We start from the raw sequence: 18465 nt of genomic DNA, 5'->3' as shown, positions 1-18465 counted from the left end.
ATCCTTTCTTTTTCTGTATAAGAAAGTCGTAAAAAGAATCGGAGTGGGCGAGAACTCAAGAGATATGTATATCTTGACTTCATCTAGTGGTCGATGGAATATGGTCTTTTCAAAGAATCTCCCGGGTGTCGTTCTCGATGTGGCCACGGGCTGTTCTCGCACACAAAAGATCGTTCATTCCAGTAAAGTGCTTTTTAGTTGAGAACATGTACAAGTGTTAGTTAATAATACTAATTTTCTCATCAATTCGTGGTAAAATCACATAGAAAAGTAATCTTTCTGGGAGCAAAGTCAAAGAGTATTCAAAACTTGACTGAGACTAAACGGATGACAGTCTACTCAAAACACTAAAGACAAACAATCTGATGGCTCAGCCAAAACATAATCCTCCACAGACATCTGCCCAGTCCTCACCAACCTCATCCTCACTCTCCCAAAGCATCAATAGGAACCCCCTGGATATACGGAATACCCGTCAACTTGAACCCCCTCTCCGAAAGCTTCGGCACACTCCTCGGCTTGCCCGTATTATACGGACACGGCTCCCCATTCCTCAACACCGGAATGCCGCCAACGTGCATCGCATTAGGCCAGTGCGTCGTGCTCTTCAACTCCTCGAACGCGCCCTTCTTCCGCACCAAGTCCTCCTGCGTGGCCTCGGCGACCGGCATGTAACAAGTATACACGCAGAACCGCGGCGACGTGCCTTCAGGGCTGAGATTATAATGCGGCGTCCGGCTATCCCACAACAGCAAGTCACCAGGTTCCGCGTTGACCTTGATCCACTCGCACCCGCGGTCCTTGAGCCACTGCATCCCCTTGTCGGTGAACCCATACCACTCCTTCGTCCACGCCCAAATCTTATCCTCTTCCCCGCGGAACGCCTCGTGGAACTCCTCCGAGAGCATGTGCGCGCCCTTGCAGACGATGAGCCCGCCGTCGCGGTCCCCGTTCGGGAGGAGGTTCACGAGCCCCTGGAGGCAGCGGAAGCCTGGCTTCTCCGGGTCCTGGTCCTGGTGCGGCCAGGGGTTGTTGGGTTTGACGTCGGGCCGGTTGGGGAAGGCCATGTTGACGGCGTCAAAGGAGACGATGAGGTCGGGAGTGTCGTAGACTTTTTCAAAGGCGTCGACGAGGCCTGGTTCTTGGCGGATGGCCCAGGTGAAGGACTCGTGAGCGACGCCGTAGCCTAGGCACATTCCCTTTTCGGTGATGATGGGGAGGTTGGATTCTTTGACGGTGGAGGGGTCGTTGCGGTTGAAGCCGAGACCGCCGGAGCTATATTTGAGTTGTCAGCGTGCTGGTTCGGTTGAGAGGCTTGAAAGTGTGAAAAAATAGATCACTTACAAGTTCTCAAGGTAAGACATCATTTCCTCGCCGTAGGCATCTGCTCTTTCGCGGGGAATGGCGCCCTTGACTACGACGTAGCCATCGCGGAGGAGATCATCACGGAAATCTCCAAAGACTGCACCTTCTTGAGAGAATAGTCTATTGGGACCCGCCGGCTGAGGCTTCAAGGGAGCCGTGGCTGATGCATTTTTGACAATCTTCTTTCCGTCCGGGACCGGGATGGTCGCCAAAGGCTTTGCAAAGTCGGTTGCGATGACCATGATGAAAGCGTCAGATGAGGGAAACTTTCTGTTGAATAAGGTATGTGTGAGATCCAATGCCTCAGGAAAGCTTGATCTTCTCTAGATATTACTCGTGTCTATGGAATGGAATGAATCGTTGTGTTTATAGCCAATATGAACGTTTGATGATCCAAAGTGTTGAACCGATCAAGACACTTCCTGCCCACCGAGCCGTAAGCCTCTAGACTAACTAGTACCTTGAGCTCGGGCAGGTGCAACAACTCTAGAGCATGTTCCGCTATCCTGCCGAAAGCTACTCCTAGCCTCTCGGAACAGTCTAGCTTGATCCCATCGGTACGGAGCGGATGAGTGGTGGGGGATATTCACTACACTAGTACTGTACATTCGAGGGGAATGCTTCGGTTCGGCATCGGCTGGTAGCTAAGTCCAGTGTAAGGCGCTCGGTTCGGGAGTTGGCGGGCCTGTTTTCTTCCCGACTTGGACGACACTCCATCCCACCCCACCCCCGTAAGCAGCCGGGACAGCAACTTCTTCCTTTCATGACCGCGGAGGGCCGGGAGAGGAGGGGTTAGACTCAGTTGGAATTTGTACAAGCCGAAGTCATGAAGTCTTTGAAGATGGCATTTGTACAAGTAGACCGGGACTTGCAACTGGAGGTTAACGGTCTCACTGGATACACTATAGCAAAGCGCTCTCCGACCTAAGAACAAGTTAGCAAGAGTGAAAACAGCCCTTGTCATAATGCCGTCTTCAAGGTTCTCCGGTCTAGAAGTGCCCATCGAGCCGTTGAATGCACCAACACCCGGTCGTGATGGCTACGACGGCCTCAATCAACATACAGAGACCCTACCCGCTGGCTGGAAACATCCCCATCCAGACGCGCGCCCATTGCCCTCCGCCATCCTACTAGAGCACGACGTCGCTATCAAAGTCAGAGACGGAACGACACTCTACGCAGACGTACTGCGCCCGCCAAACACCATAGAGAAAGTGCCTGCGCTAATATGCTGGTCCCCCTTTGGCAAGAAGTTCAACGGTCTCACGTCGCTGGGCTACATGACGCCATGGAACCTCGGCATCCCGTCTGGCACGCTCTCCGGCCTGGAAAAGTTCGAGGCGCCTGACCCGGCGGACTGGGTTCCCCGCGGCTACGCCATCGTCAACATCGACACGCGCGGTGCCTTTGACAGTGGCGACGAGAACACACCAATGGTCATCATGGGCGGCCAAGAAGCCGAAGACGGGTACGATGCCATCGAGGCCGTGGCGGCGATGTCCTGGTGTAGCGGCAGCGTCGGACTCGCAGGGAATTCGCACCTCGCAATCGCGCAGTGGTTCATCGCGGCGCTGCGACCGCCGAGCTTGAAGGCCATTGCGCCGTGGGAAGGATGCGGAGACTTGTACCGCGAGCAGTTTGCGCGGGGAGGCGTGTACGCTGGCGACTTATTTGATGAGTTGATTATCAAGCATATGCTGAAAGGCCGCGGCGGTATCGAGAGCTTTCGCGAGATGTACGCGCGGCATCCGCTTGCTAACGCGTGGTGGAACGACAAGAGGCCAGATATGAAGCAGATTAATGTGCCAACGTATATTACGGGCACGTGGACGAACACGATGCACGGTATGGGTGCCATCCGGGCCTGGTTGGAGGTGCAGTCGAAGGAGAAGTGGTTGAGATGGCATCCGTGGCAGGAGTGGTTTGACCTTTGGGGTAACTCTGAGGCCAAATATGAGTTGTTTGCGTTCTTTGACCGGTACCTCAAGGGCGTCGATAACGGATGGGAGAAGACGCCCAAGGTGAGGATGTCTCTGCTGCGGTTTGGCGAGAAAACTCCCCAGGCGATTGAGAATATTGTTGAGGAGGATTTCCCGCCGGCGCGAACGCAGTACAAGGAGTTTTTTCTTGGCACGGAGGAGACGCTCATCTCCACTACTGCGCCAGAGACGAAGACGACGGTCAGCTACGACTCCGAGTCTGGCGGAAACGTCAGCTTTACTCATACCTTTCCCGAAACTACCAACATCATAGGCCTACCCAAAGCCGTGCTGTACATGTCTTGCCCAGATCACGACGACATGGATGTGTACGTTATGATTCAGAAGCTCGACAAAGATGGGAAGCAGATGAAGAACCTTAACATTCCATGGAAGGGCATACCCGTGAACTCGTTCCAGGAATTCAAGCCGGAGCAAGAGACGGAAGTCGTGCTGTACAAGGGCCCTGTGGGCATCCTCCGGGCTTCTCATCGAGCCATCGATGAGACCAGGAGCATGCATCCACACTGGCCGTTCCACCCGCACGAGAAGGAGGAGAAGATTACGCCTGGCGAGGTAGTCAGGCTGGACATTGGAATTTGGGCGCTCGGGGTTGAATACGAGGCCGGCGAGAGTCTGCGGGTTGTCATTAGCGGACAGAGCTTTGCCGTGAGTAATTTCGGGAAGAACCATACTCTGAATAAGGGTCGGCATAGCCTACACTTAGGAGGAGACCAAGCAAGCCATATTGTTCTTCCTTTTCTATAGATAATATCACAACGGTCCGCTGAGATGTACACCTCAATTGGCCTTCATCTCCAGTATCTGGTACCCGCCCGAACGTCATGCGTTCTGCATAGTAAGTCGCCTTCGTGACCAGGCTCTCAAGAGAAATCAGACCTTGCAGGTCATGATTCTTCCTACATGCACGGAAGAGTCAAATCTGGCGTCCACAGGGGTCACAGCCCAAGCAGCTTGCAAAGCCGATTCGACGCATTCGGGTCATCTTTCCGCTGAGAATGACGGTATCCTTGGCAGGTGATTAATTGCTCGCATGCCAGAAGGTGCGAACGAGTGGGTCACATCGGACTGCGCAGGAGATCAGACTCGGCCTCTGTCTAGATGGTCACATGGCCAATACCACAGGTAGCAAGATACCCTCTTTCTGCAACGTTGATGTCGGATGTCTGAGTCGACAGTAGCACCTCTGGAGCACACACATTAAGCTGCAAGATTGGAGGGGCATTTGGCGTCGCGTTCGTGTTCGCCGTGTACCCTTGCAATCAGTGAGCTGTCTGGGGTCGGTAGCAACAGGGATATAAAATTCTCCGTTGGTTGCAGTGCTTCAGGTTGAGTGCTTCTTTGCCCGGATTCAGGGAGACTTCCACCTCCTCTTGGAGACTTGACGTTGTGAGGTGTGACTGTGATTGAGAACATGATGGCACAGCTAATCTAAGTGAGTGACACCGGTAGTAGGGAAACGTGAGAAGTGGAAGACAGCACTCCCAAGCGATTGATTTGCGGACTTGTAGACCGCCGAGCTGACCGCCTAAGGTTTCATCGGCCGCTGCGCAAGCGTACACGCCGGCTCAGCGTCGGGCATGCGCAACGGGGCGCGGCGGGCTTGTCCTCTGTCACATCGCGGGCCGCACTCCAGACGCCGGTTCGCAGTTTGAGTTCGAGCAACGGGTGCACCGGTTCGTTTCCTGTGTTGCGTATCACATGAGGATCTTCGAGTCATGGAGGGACATGGAAGGGAGAACTCAATCTGCTGGTTCCCTCCCATCGATCGGGCTTGCATGCTGTGGATACTGGACAGAACGGTCTCGATAGAGGCGAACGAAGGCGACAAACCAAGGGCAAGAGAAGACAACCAGGCCAGGCGCGCGCACAGTCTTGGGGCCGAGGCCGGTGGGGCCAGCGGAACGTTAACCAGATTCCGGGAACGCTATTTTGGTGTTTTGGGTGCGTTGGTGTGGGCGTGGGCCTTGGGCTTCGGGGACGGTGGCCGGAGGCGTTTGTTAGATGCGTGGAACCAGCCGGGGCAGGCCGTAGGATGCGCAGTTTGGCGGGGGTATCCGTATAGGTCGCAAATTGGGCTACGTTGGTGGCGAGATGATGTTGGAGTCGGCTTGGCTCGTAGTGGTAGAAACTTATGACGCGGAGTCCCAATTCATGGATACATTGTGGACGGTTGTCATCAGGTACGGAGAAACACTGAAAAGAGCCATGGTGGGTGACGCTCGTCAAAAAGATTGGTGGCACGATGTGTATCCGTACGATAGTCTGCGAGGAGTTCGGTAGAGGAGCTACTGCAAACTTGGATCGGCAGAAGCAGACGGCGCAGAGTCAAAAGCCGACGGCTCTGGACGAAGGAAGCAGTCGCATCGAAATGGGACCAGGTGGAGTGGTTCACGGCTCGGCGTCGTGGCGCTACCCAATCGACCTTGTACGAGATGAGAGGGCTGTCAATATCAGGTACCAATGTGACCTGCCGTTGTGTCTATCGATGGACAGCCGCAGGACTTGTTGCGCTTTGACGGTGATAGTAAGGGAAGCGACTGCGACCAAGACCCTTGAACCGCCATCAGTTCTTTTCTTCCTCTTGATGAGAGATGAGACTCGGTACGGACGTAGCAGTCGGCGGCCGGATATCCGTATTTCGTACAACATTGCCTCGGTATCTGCCAGGGACTGTCAGCTGTTGTCTTAAACACCAGCCTCCTTCTTGCAAGCAAAGCTTGCTCGTGGAGAGAGACACAACGACATTTTGCCTGCGGCTTTCTCAAATCAACCCCTCTTTCGTTGCCCCCTTTTGCGAGCGGGTGCAATGGATCATGGCGCGCCCCTTGAAGATGCTCTTGAACGGCAGAGTCAGCCTGCAGCCGGGGAACTGGGGAGGACCTTGCTTCCATCACGTTGGAATCGACTCTTATTGGGCGTGAAGGAGGAAGATGCAGAGGAGGGAGCAGAAGCAACAAGGATGGCAGCTCGGAGTAATTGGACGGCGTGCAGGGGACCCACCAGAGAGACGTACCCCTGCATAACGCGTGCACAAACACAAAAGAACAGGGCTTCTTACATAATCACACACACAGCTCACAAGTGCTGGCTTATGCAAGGGGAGCTCGGATCATTTGTAGTGGCTGTTAGTGCCGGCGCCATTGAGAAGAAAAAAAACGAGAGAAAGAAAAAAGGATTAATCGATGAGAAAAATGCCCGAGCTACAAGCTTTTTCATGTTAGTCGGCATTTCCACATTGCGCATACGCTTCTTCACCGCAAAGGAATGCAAGATTGACAACGTATGAGCAGAGGTCATAGCGATTACCAACCTGAGGGACAGAAGGATCTGACAGCTGCGCGAGCTGAGCGAGACTTGGGTGGTCAGATAAACATTAGATGAGAATGAGATGATAGCAGTGCCAATATCATCACCAACACGACACGTTCGTCTCGTGACTTCATTGCTGCCCAAACAGCTTCCCAGAACCTGGAAGTCAAACTCACTCATGCCACTGAGTCTGCTGGAGATGTCGATCAATGGCAAACTCTGTACATACGGAGCACAGTACTGCGTGGTGGTGCTTTTCACTTTCTTAGCTAACACACTTTGTACTTGGTCTATAGGGGTAAGTTTAAACTCCCTACCAGGTAGCGTGGGTCTGGCCAGGGTAGAGCAGTGACTCTTAATGGCCAAATTTGTGTTCGACGTGCACAAGAATCTCGAAAGTAATACTACTGATGTAATCTCGAAAAGCACGGGCGAAGATACCTGACAAGGGGGTTAAACTTTGGCCTGATACTGTAGTAAGTAGTTCCTCACGCAACGTGCCGCTAGAGCAGAGACTAGCGACTGACGGGTGCCGGTCGTCGGCACTAACAGCGGCGACCTCTGCGCCAGGCAATCTCCCTTGTCCGATGCTATTCCTGTTCCTGTCCTTGCAGGACTGGAAGCTTGCGCGGGCGGCGCGCCAATTCTGAAGGTTTGGTGAAGATCCGACTAGGACCGAAGAAGAGAGCGAGGGACAATCAGGCACCAAGCGATCAGAGTGAGGCGCGACGCGCAACAGCTTAGGTAGCTGGCCGAGTTGATTGAATGTTCTCGGACACTGAGAAATGGGTTGGCTCGCATGCTTGGTAGAGACACGCTGACGGATGGGAAAAAGCAAGAATATTTGTTTGCCTGCAGCGGGCATCTGTGCCCATTTCACTAGTTTTTGCTCGTCTTTTCTCTACTCGACTGGTCTGATGTCTTTCTTTTGAAGCATTGGATCGTGGAGGAGGCGCATCTTCTCTTGCCTGTGCTTGCGCTTGTTCAGTTGAGGTTCTTACACCATTGCAACTCACTCACATCTCACTTTCATCCTGAGACTCGCTCTCACTCTCACTCTCATACGGCCCTACCAATCCAGCCACCTCGCCTGATATTCCCCATTTCTTTCTCGTTGCCTTCAAGATCCAACCAACTTCATCACCAACACCAACGAATACATCACCAAATAATCAACGCGCATCCTCCAACGGCATTCGCTCGAGCTTTCCCCCACCGCGATCCTTGCACCTATTGGTCTTTTGCTCGGCTGCGCATCTCCTTCCTGTGTCCAACCATCGCGTCTGGCCCATCACATCCCACCTCATCCCACTCTTCTCCTGCAAGGGTCTGCGGTCTCCCACATCTTGTCACTCGCTTTGCTGCCCATTGGCGAATAATTCAACCTTGGAATTGCTGCCTTTTGACTCCCCGCGTGCCTGCAGTTGGTCCCGTCACATCCACACAGTTCCACACCCTTAAGCCCCCTGCAGCTACCCTCGTCACTTTTGTTCCGTTGCATCAGACGCCCTTCCCCTTCCTTCTCCTGCGTGTGCGTATTCCCGTCACCCAAGGTTCCCTTTGCGCCGCCAGCCGTGTGTGTATCTTTCTTCTTCCGACTCGCGGCCGATCATTTGCAGTAGAGAGAGGGCACAGAAAGAAATGTGCTACCTGCTCCGTCATCCTCGCCATTCTACATTTCCTCTCCCACGAACTGTCATCGCCAAATTCTATGTGCGAGGGTCACCACAACAACTGCCACCACTATCATCAGTCATCTTGACCAAGAAACGAACCACTTCGTCATCTTCGCATCGCTAAACTTCAATTGGCCAACAGAACAACCCCGAGATAGCCCTGTCGATCGGTCGCTATCTGCTCCCTGGACCTCCCAAGGGTCTCTTTTCGGAGCCTGGTCCTCTAGGTGTCTAGCTGCTTTTCCACCATTATTGACCAGGTCGCCTATCGTTTCTTAGACGACACCAACATCGTTGTCCATCGCAACACCAGCATTGCTCGCGAACACGACATTGACGGTGGCAATTCACTAAAGACCATTCCATCTAGTTGCCAATAATCATCAACATCATCTTAACCACCATCGACATTCACTACTTCAGCTCAGCTCCAGATACCCAGTATTTCTTTCATTGCCCTGCGTTCCCAGCCTCTGTCGCCAGCTTGCCTGGGTTCCTGCGACTAGGACCCTCCGTTTGTCCCACCAAGCACCACGCAATCGAGACATTCCAGTATCGCCGCCCCTCGTCAATTGAGACATTCCTGCGGCATCGCGATACCTAGACATTTGCGCTGCGGCGATACAACGTCTGCGACACGGCCCAGCCTCCAACGCTGGACCCAACTGCCGATCCGACGTTGTGGGAGACAAAAGACCCGACTCGAGAGTTCGCCCGCTTGCCCTGCCTTTCCACGTTTGCATCGGTTCATGGCGAGCCATCCGACGTAACGCAAAGCTCCTGTCTAGACGGCCTGTCGGTTCTCCCCTCAGTACCTACTCCGTATCGCCCAGGGAGAGAAAGAGTATTGCACGGCACTTCCACCACATGCCGCCATCAGCAGTCGCGTAGGCCCAAAGCTGCGGAAACCAGGTCTCGGCCTGTTCTCACGCAATAGCAGCTCTCTTATACCTTCAAAGCGCATCCACAGCCACGACTCGACGGCTTTGCTACCACTGCAACTTTCCTCTCGCTGCCGCGCCGTGCCCAGGGATTCCTCTCCTTATTATTCAGTTACCAAGAACGTCGATTGCCCTTCCCGTACTCGTCCCCCCTTCAGCTGCGTTAGCTCGACGCAACTGCCATTCGCGCTTCTGCACCTCGAACAGGCATCATCCTGATCCTCGACGCCTTGCTGTCGCCCAATTCGGTCACTCAGCACTCCAATCCGACTGCCGGCGTGATCCTCTGGGCCAAAGAGCCGTCTGATAATACGAATTTCTAGGTCGACTTGCATGCGGGCGATTGTTCTCGTGCAATCGGATCAAGCACAGGACGCCGTAGTTTCTTTTCCCTTAGATACGATGGACAGTCTTGCGCGGACTCAATCGCGCGACCGCGAGAGGTCACTACCCTCTCCGGTCTACCCACGTCCAACTTCGAGATCAAGTACAAGTACCAGTGCAACCCGACGGACCCCTCGAAGCGCAAATAGTTCGACTTCACATTTCGTTACCTCGCCGAGACCACCCAGTGCTCACCCTGCCCACAAGTTCCATCACAGCTCTTGCACTCCGTCGATGGTGACCTCTCGGCCTGGATCTGCTGTGTCAAGAGACCGGGTCTCTGATTCTGGAAGGCAGAGCGCCGCATCCACCTATCTCCAGGACAAACTCCAGAGGAGAAGAGAGGAGGCCGACAGGTTGGCCGCGGTACGGTCAACGCAGGACATGGCCGCCTCCGTAGAATTACCACCACGACATGCGCAAAGTTCACCCGTGAAAGGCGAGTCCGTTGATGGACGTCGGCCAAGATCAAGTGGAGGCAATGGAGAATCTACAAAGAATAAAGGCATGGGCGCCAAGGAGATGGAGGCAGTGAGTAGCCTTGGATCACATCTTTGTACACTACCCTTACTGATAGCTGCCTCGACAGACTGTTTCCACCTTGCACAAGCAAAACTTTGACCTGAAGCTCGAGCTCTTCCACCGCCGCGAACGACAAAATGCGCTCGAAGAGCGTGTCGACGCCCTCGAGTCCGAGAAAGCACAAATAGACGATGTGAACGACAAGCTACTCGACGAGTTGGAGAAGCGAGACAAGGCTGTGCAGGAGGCGGTCCAGATGATAGTGACTCTTGAGGCCCAGGTCGAGACGCTATTAAAGGAGCGGGAAATGGTTCGAATGGTCGACGCAGCCGGTTTCCTACCTCCCGACGACCTCGAATCTCGCCTCAGAAGCCCCACGCCCAAGCCTAGAATAGCGGACCTGGCACGACTTGAAGATGATGCTAAGACGCTCAACCGCATGCCGAGTTTTCTATCGGACTATACCGAAAATACCGAGAACCTACGAAAAGTCTACCTCAGCTCGCGCGGTAGCCTACTCAGCTTACCGAGGCTCAACACGGAGGCAGTGGATGAGACGGATCCACGTCGTGGTAATGGCATGACGAGCCCGAGCCTCAGCGTCCTCAGTGAAAGTTCCTTTGTAAGTGTGTATGGCGAGAAAGAGGACCAGGATCAAACAATTGTGGCCGATGCAGACGAGCCACACTCTATGGATGGTGCTTTACCACACTCCGCGCCACCTCGAAAGGCTTCGTACGGCAGCGACCAGTCTAGGGTACAAAAACCACCGACCACCATGTCGACACGATCCAGTCGCCCAAGTAGGTCCAGTTCAACTAGTCGGGCTCCTGGTCCAGGCCAGTTCCAGTCGCTCCACGACATCATCGACCACACCTCGCCCCTCCAAAAGCTAGCGAGGCTCGATCATAACTATCTGGACAGTCTGCCCGTCCAAGACTCTTCCCCGATGGCAGGAAGAGGGCAGTCGCAGAAGAAGACTAAGGACGCGAAGCGCGAAGCATTGCGGAGAGTGACAACAGATTCACCAGCTTCACACCCCGGCGAAGGCCTTCCTCCGACACCAGACACCATTTCCACATCAACCCTTCGAAGATTCAAGACGTCGAATGACACGCTCTCGAAGCAGCGAGCTGTGTCGGATCAACATAGCTATCGCTCAGTGTCAAGGGGAACGTCCAAGGATGATGAGGGGGATCACGGCGGAGGTGCACGGGTATTCCAACATCCCCCATCCTCTGCATTCACTGGATCCGAAGAGCCAGCCAGTGCCCATTACTTCGACTCCCGGCCGCCTTTGATCCCTCGCCCCAGGTCGGCAGATGAAACTACGATATCGAATCACAGAGAACTCGACTGGGACTCTGATGGAGATTCGATGCACTCCCTCGACTCTAGCCTCGACATTTGGCTACAGCAAGGCAAGGACCCAAAGTACATTGCACAGCAGCGGAGTGAGTCTCCGGACCTATTCAGCTTTCCTCCGTCTGGCGGATGGAACACAGCTGGCATGTTCGGTTCTTCTGGTGGTGCATTTGAGGTCCCAGGTCTCCCTCCGCCGCAATGTAATACGGCCGAGGATGCCCTCTTCCAAGACGGGGTTCAGCCCCTGCCTCCGCCGAATAGGAGGTCGAGTTTGGGTGCTAAAACAGGCCAGACCTCGTCAAAGAACATGCCCATTAATGGCAAACTTCGCAAGTCACCATCTCGAAGCGGATCTAGGCGCAACAGTGTTGATGCGCAAATGATCCAGCTGGCAGAGGCAGTGGCCAACAGCCCGCAGCATGATTCAAAGACTGGTGCTCGTTCCAAGGACAGCAGCCACTATCCCCCTTCCTCGACTGCCGCGCCCCGTGGGCATCGGTTGAACTTCTTCAGACGGTCCATCGGAGGTAGCACCGCTCCGAGTCCTGTCCAACATGCGTCACCAGTAGCCGAGCCACCCGCACCAACTGCACCCCAAGCCCCAATGGGTGTCCCATCATGGGTGCAGCGAAATCACCCGGGCGAGGGGGACAGGGTCAGCGCGACACCGCCTCCCATTTTGCGAAACCCTCGTCCGGCTCGTTCTGGCAGCTTTGACGAGGGTGCGCCTGTGTATGATCACGGCCCTACAGCCCCGACTACACCTATGGCAAACCATGCCCCGAACACGCCGAACGCAAATGGAACGCCTGGCTCCACAGAGACCACACCCACGAGCAACTCTGCGAGTGGTGGCGCACCCTTGCACAAGCGGAAATGGTTACCTGGCTTTGGTCGGGCGAGCAGTCTACGGAATCGTGCTGGCTGAGGAATCTGGCAGTCATCAAGCCAATCGCCGCCAGGAACTGGTGAGGACATGAACGGAGCCGGCGGTCTAGGAGATCTGCCAATAACGGGAATTTGGCCCAATGTAGCATGTTTGGCCCCTTCAATGGGCTTGTTGTAATACGAACCAAGCAGGCCATGAGCTGGAATTTCAGTTGAAACCCGCCGAGAGTTTTTGAAATCTGGCGGGAACGGGTGGGATGGCGTTGAATAGCTACAAGCGGAAAAGCACGGCGCTGTACTTAAGTCTACCTTATGGAAGACAGTGCTTTGAGGGTATCGATTCATCAAAAATAGAACTTGAATTATCCTTTTCCTGAAATCATATGTCTGCGCCTCTCTTGTGACTCTGAATGATATCACCCTATCTCCTAGTTACTTTCACCGCCGGGTCCACCGCAGCCGTACATCCTTGGGACGATTCATCTGCAGCGTCAGCCTGGGCTGGCTGTCCTGCGTCAAGTCCAGTAGTCTCTGTCTAGCCTGTGCTGCTGCTACCTCGGGTGTTATTTTTGCTTGAGTATTGCCGCTTTCATCGACTTCAGGGACTGGCTCAACGGTGCATTTGTGAAAGAGCGTCGCGAGGACGGTGACGAATTCGACTTGGGCCATTTTTTGTCCCGGGCAGGTGCGGGGGCCTGAGGACCAGGGGAGGAATGTGCCACGGGGGGGTTGAATGTGAGGAGGTTGTGGTGAGGATGATGATGGTGATGGCTGGGGTGAGGTGAGCCATCGGGTTGGGGTGAAGGATAGGGCGTCGGGGCCCCAGGTTTTGGGGGAGGTGTGGAGGGCTACTGTGTTTATGTAGACTGTGCAAGGAGGGAATGTGTATGAGGAGGTAGTTGTGGATGATGGTGATGTTGATGTTGAGGTTGAGGAGGATTGGAGGGTTGTTGACGTTGGGATTTGGCTTGGGAGAGTTTGGGTTGTTATGTTTGAGCGCATTAGATGGGTTAGAGGCGGAAAGAGACGGAGGGTTTCGAACTTGGGATTCTGTCAGTCTGGATCTTGTCGTAACATACGTGTATGTCTTCCCGCGGAGAGGGAGATCTAGTTATCTAGCAAGAGGAGATGGGATATGATGGGGGCCGCCTTCACTCAAAGATGGGTGGGAAAGAGAGATAGACTGAGTGAGTGCCGAGCAAGATGGGACGTTAGAAGACTCACCATGACAGCGAGACATCGCGTCAGTTTGGGAAAGACGACACTGTAGTCCGGTAATCCTCGCTCTTCTTCTGCTGAAGACGATGATTGTGATGCTCTCGGAGGCCCGAGAACGGCATCGAGTTCGGCTTGGATCCAGGCTTGCCACTCTGGATACGCTGCGAGGAGGGTGACGGCGTATGCTAGGGTATTTGCCGTCGTGTCGAAGCCTGCGGCGGTGAAGATGAAGAGGTTGCCTGCGATTTCTTCTTCCGTGAGGTATGATTTGGGGTTGCTGTTGCCAGTGGTGGCGGTAGCGCTCTTTTCGGCGGGAACGGCACGGCTCTTTTCTTGGTCTGAAAGGCGGACGAGCATGCTCATGATCGTATCCGTCTTTCCCACCGTCGCCGTGGTCAATAACTCGTCAGAAGGACCATTCAGAGATGATACCTCAGCCAACCGCCGCCTCTCCCGATCAAGCATGTCCACCGTCAAACCAGGTAATCTATGCAACGCCGCGCCCAACGTCTGAACCACGTTGGACATGAAAGGCAGTCGCAGGATGCGGATGGGGATGAAGGCGGCGAGGTCGAGGAGTTCCGTGCAGAGAGAGATTGCGTCCACGTAGGACATTGGTGCCGAGGGGTCGCCGGGGAGAGGGGTGATGGCGAAGGGTTTGTTGTCGCCGTAGGCTATTTTGGTGAGGACGTTGATTGCGATTGTGCGGAGGCCTTGGATTGTGGTTGATGTTGTTGCTGTTGCTGTGGTCATACTAGGAGTGCTGGTGGAAGGGGATGAGAGAATGTTGTTGACGAAGGACTCTGCTTGTTTTGCTGTGGCTTTGTAGACTTCTGGGCTGATGCGTTCGTTCAAGACGGGGGCTACGACGCGTCTTTGGCGGGACCAGGACTCGCCGTTGGACTGAAAGTTTAGAGAATATTGTCAGCTTGAGATTCTTTGCACTGTGAATGAAGCGATAAACTCGGCATAACTGCATCCCAATCTGTTGAGATCATAACATAGGGTCTTGAGACTGCGAGTCGGTTTGTGGAAGGCACTCAACGTACAGTCAGGATATTAGAACCCAGGAAGCCCATGACCTTGCACACGATATCCGGCTGAACAAACTCCCGCCGCCCGTTCAAGATGGCGTGCGCCATGGTGGGGTCGGCGCATATGAGCTGGTTGAGACCCGTGGTGACGAGCATGAAGGCCGGACCGACGCGATCGTGAACGGAGGACTTGTCGCGAAACTCCCAGCCTACGACGGTGAGTTCTACGGTGGCGAAGAAGGTTGGCGGAAGGAGGCGTTTGAGGAGAGGGCGGAAGGGGACGGAGAGCACCACGTGGATAAGCTTGAGGTGTGTCAGATGAGAACTTGTCGTTCGAGATGTCGTGGAAGCTTACGTTTTCTGGGTCATATGGGCATATTATGATTGGCAAGCCTACGGTGAGAGCCGATCTGTAGTTTGTGTATAGAGCCCAAATTTGAGAAGCGATCCAGAGGATTGGGAGGGCGATGAGCCCGGTGAGGATTGGCCCCATCGCGGCGGTGTCGTGAGACGGACTTGACGATGTTTTTGTGAATTTTGAATCAAGATTGTGAGTGAGGATGAAATTCAGCCGTGGTGCTGACAATGGAATGAGTTTGAATGGATGAGGGGCAAGGGGCTAGTCCCATCACGTGTAAGGTACGCTACGATATGCACGATCCTTCAGACGCAATCCTTCAGGCAAAGGAGAGATTAGACGATAACCTGCGAAACGGTGACATAACGTAAGCTGGATTTGACATGGTTTGGCTTGGTGGCAGCTTCTGCGTTTCAAGACGGACCAGATTCCAATGGAAAAGCCTTGGTAAACATAAATGTTACTGAGTTTCAAGGGAATGGGAGACAAAGAGCGGCGGTGAAACGTTGGGCTGCTGAAGTTTCGAGGCCATCTTGAGTGAGGTGGAAGTTTCGAAGCGACAATTGAAAACAGACAATGCTCAAGTGGATGACTCTGGGGGTCTCGAACTAGTCAAAACACTCAAGCGCCGATGCTCCGTCCTAAGGTTGATATGGATGATTCATCTTAAACGCGTTTAACTTGGGCCGATCGGTACCGAGTTCGGATTCGCCTTTAACCTTCGGCGCGGTGAAAGAAAATTGCCCCGACTCACCCCACTCCGGCGCGGGATTTATGGGGCGTGACGGGGGGTTGACGCCGTGCGGAACAGCGCAGGCCCGTTGGCCTGAGAAGGCATTCGGATTCATCTTGGAGCGATGAAGTACAAGAAGGGCGAAGTCGCGAGATCGATCACCCTCATTCTGTTTACTTCCGGCTGTTGACGTGGCTGGTGGGCTCACGGCTCAGTGAGCTAGTCTTCTTTGGCGTTGAGTAAGCAGGAAAAAGGAAAACTCCTCTGTGTCGTGGCTTTTTCACACATTCAGCCTCAGATCGCCCAACCACAGCATCGGGCATCTACTTCGACCACTCCGATCGAGCTACCTCAGTCCTTGATCTTGTACCAGAAATCGAAGGAGGAATATTTTCGCTCATTGACGACGCTGCCAGCGCAGAAAACCCTGTGCAGGTCACGATGTCTGATCCCTCACTTCCTCGCCAGCGACCGCCGGAGAGGTCAGACGCGCATTTCTTCAACCCTTCGCAAACAGTATCTGAGCATACAAAACCACCGCAGAAACAGCTTTCTTCAATAACCGCCCAGCACGGAAGTCTAAGAGCTACCGGCAGGCCTCTCTCCGATGACCCATTCGCTCTGATCCCAGCCGCATCCTACAGCGCGCTGGCACAGCTCTACCAACTTGTACGGCTTTGTATAGGCGATCAATCTCAGATCGCGCGTCTCCTTTCACACTCGCGACAATCGGGCCTTGCACCAGCAGCTGCGGCACTAGTTGGCGGTGGATACGCGCGTAGCTTCGCGGTCGTGGTGTTTGCTGTGCTGGTGAACCACGTTAGGAGGATGCTCGCGCCCGCGCTGGGCGTGGGCGCGTTCGGGGACCCCATCGCCACTCTGAAACTCGCTGTAGGCAGTCCAGCGCTTTTCCTCAAGGAGGAGATTGAGGTTGGCTTCTTTGGAAGGGTGTTCACCCGGGAAGGGGCATCGAAGCTCCTTGGAGATGTGATTGGGACTGTCATTTTTCAGCGTGTCTTGATCGACTCTGCCTCGGAACTGGACCCGATCAATAGAGACACCAATTTCAGGCCAGAGAATCCAGATACAAGCAGGAGAAGGACAGGTGTAGATGAGATTCGGATTAGGGCGATCGAGAAGCGGAAGACTGCCGCGCTTGTCGTCTATCTGGTCTGGATTCTAGGATGTGCTGAGTATCTCCACGCGAGAGTGGCTCATGTTGTGGCCGTCGGCATTGCATATTCCAAGCTCTTGCGGGGCGGACTACTACACAAACAGGCTTTACGGGAGGTCCTTCTTCCCTTCACGTCGCCCTACTCTTCGTCGCTCTTTAAATGTCTTGGGGAGGGTCTTAGCGTCGTTGGGTTTCATCTCGAGCTAGTATGCTTCATTGCCTGGGGCCTCTATCCGCTACTTAGACTCGCCACAGGCTCTACGCTCAGGATGGATCCGAAGAAGAGCAGACCGGAACTGGCGATATTGATTGCTGCTTGGGCGTGGGGAACTGGATACGTGACGAGGTACTCAAATAAGTACTACATCGGTCTGGAGATCAGCGGACTCCTGCTCGTGATGTGGTGGATTTCCGCTTATGGCATACTCCTTAGCCTATATATTCGCGATCTCAAGCTTAGGCATGGTGCTCGAGAGCTTAGCTGATAGATGTAGAAGTCTTTCATGTCTATCATCTCCCGTCCCGGAGGCCTCGAACGACAAGGCAAATTGCAAGTATGCATGAGGACCCAATATCAAACGTGTTGCCTCGCTTGAACACCTTCTACATTCTTATGGTCTCCCTTAGCCACTTCTGTCACCAGCCACATTTGATACGAGCTTGCGACAGGGCTCTACTATAAAGTCAAATTCATGAGTTGCTAGCTCGATTCTGGGGCTGTTATGGGATACTTCAGTTTGCAATCAATGCCTTATTGTCTGATACTACTGGGTTCAGAACTAAGCTGACAGGTTGTTGAAGAGATTCAGACCTGAATTGGGACTTGGAATGATCATGAGGTCCTTATGTTATAACATGCAGAAGGTATTCAAAACGTATCACCCACTTATCTCTTCTTTCAAGCCACCAAACATATAGCTCAAGGTCAGGTACCTTACCGTAAAAGTGAAGTAATCCGCCGCAAGATATTGTGAATGCGAGAGCAAATCCGCCAATGGCAAACCCTCCTCGAACATCACTCTTGACTAAAGTCCATGTAACCGATATCGCGAGACAAAGAAGGAATCCAGCACAGCCGAACATGAATGCATAGAGTTCGTTCGGCGTCTCCATGAACTGCATACCCCATCCATCGGAACTTCCTTTGATTGGACAAGGTTGTAATTTTTCTCTCATCTTCCGAGGTATCCTGTTGAAAAGTACCGGAAAAATATCAGCATGATCAGGATTTTCAAACAAATGCATCATGAGATTGACTCCGATTGGCGGCTCAGTATCTGCTGTTTCATGATCGAAATCTGGTCCAATGGGCAGAAAGGAAGACCGAGAAATATTGACCAGTTGGGTGCGGAAGAGTCCAAACTGAGTTCAGTCAAGGGTCGTGTTAGTGTCAGGTCTTAATGGAAAGCGCATCTTGGATTTGAATACTTAGAGGCTATGTGGGTTGAGAAGGGGTCAAAGTATCATACCTTGAAAAGTCCAATGACTTTGACTC

At 53.6% G+C, this 18465-nt stretch overlaps 7 protein-coding genes across 7 annotated transcripts; 3 read left to right on the top strand and 4 right to left on the bottom strand.

Annotated features, from left to right (window-relative positions):
* Nucleotides 1–425: 425 nt before the first annotated feature.
* On the bottom strand, nt 426–1607 carry CTAM01_10991 (uncharacterized protein; the record flags this gene model as incomplete). Its single annotated transcript, XM_060527003.1, has 2 exons — nt 426–1275; nt 1345–1607. 2 exons carry the CDS (start codon nt 1605–1607, stop codon nt 426–428), a joined length of 1113 nt encoding a protein of 370 aa, XP_060378332.1.
* Nucleotides 1608–2330: 723 nt separating this feature from the next.
* On the top strand, nt 2331–5924 carry CTAM01_10990 (X-Pro dipeptidyl-peptidase C-terminal non-catalytic domain-containing protein; the record flags this gene model as incomplete). The annotated part of the gene is made up of 5 exons (XM_060527002.1): nt 2331–4013; nt 4899–5041; nt 5164–5309; nt 5630–5822; nt 5894–5924. The coding sequence occupies 5 exons, from the start codon at nt 2331–2333 to the stop codon at nt 5922–5924; spliced, it is 2196 nt and encodes a 731-aa protein (XP_060378331.1).
* A 294-nt stretch (nt 5925–6218) lies between these two features.
* Nucleotides 6219–6389, bottom strand: CTAM01_10989 (uncharacterized protein; the record flags this gene model as incomplete). Its single annotated transcript, XM_060527001.1, has 1 exon — nt 6219–6389. One exon carries the CDS (start codon nt 6387–6389, stop codon nt 6219–6221), a length of 171 nt encoding a protein of 56 aa, XP_060378330.1.
* A 54-nt stretch (nt 6390–6443) lies between these two features.
* On the bottom strand, nt 6444–7542 carry CTAM01_10988 (uncharacterized protein; the record flags this gene model as incomplete). The annotated part of the gene is made up of 2 exons (XM_060527000.1): nt 6444–6896; nt 7147–7542. 2 exons carry the CDS (start codon nt 7540–7542, stop codon nt 6444–6446), a joined length of 849 nt encoding a protein of 282 aa, XP_060378329.1.
* A 2085-nt stretch (nt 7543–9627) lies between these two features.
* CTAM01_10987 (uncharacterized protein) lies at nt 9628–12493 on the top strand (the record flags this gene model as incomplete). Its single annotated transcript, XM_060526999.1, has 2 exons — nt 9628–10209; nt 10268–12493. The coding sequence occupies 2 exons, from the start codon at nt 9628–9630 to the stop codon at nt 12491–12493; spliced, it is 2808 nt and encodes a 935-aa protein (XP_060378328.1).
* A 398-nt stretch (nt 12494–12891) lies between these two features.
* CTAM01_10986 (uncharacterized protein) lies at nt 12892–15198 on the bottom strand (the record flags this gene model as incomplete). The annotated part of the gene is made up of 4 exons (XM_060526998.1): nt 12892–13494; nt 13678–14574; nt 14721–15008; nt 15061–15198. The coding sequence occupies 4 exons, from the start codon at nt 15196–15198 to the stop codon at nt 12892–12894; spliced, it is 1926 nt and encodes a 641-aa protein (XP_060378327.1).
* A 1039-nt stretch (nt 15199–16237) lies between these two features.
* Nucleotides 16238–17455, top strand: CTAM01_10985 (uncharacterized protein; the record flags this gene model as incomplete). Its single annotated transcript, XM_060526997.1, has 1 exon — nt 16238–17455. One exon carries the CDS (start codon nt 16238–16240, stop codon nt 17453–17455), a length of 1218 nt encoding a protein of 405 aa, XP_060378326.1.
* Nucleotides 17456–18465: the final 1010 nt, after the last annotated feature.

The sequence above is a fragment of the Colletotrichum tamarilloi genome (assembly GCF_030869305.1).
Source record: "Colletotrichum tamarilloi strain Tom-12 chromosome Unknown Scaffold_56.1, whole genome shotgun sequence".
Classification (NCBI taxonomy): Eukaryota; Fungi; Ascomycota; class Sordariomycetes; order Glomerellales; family Glomerellaceae; genus Colletotrichum; species Colletotrichum tamarilloi.
Note: the sequence above shows the minus strand (reverse complement) of the source record. Positions and strands in the feature narration are given on the sequence as shown.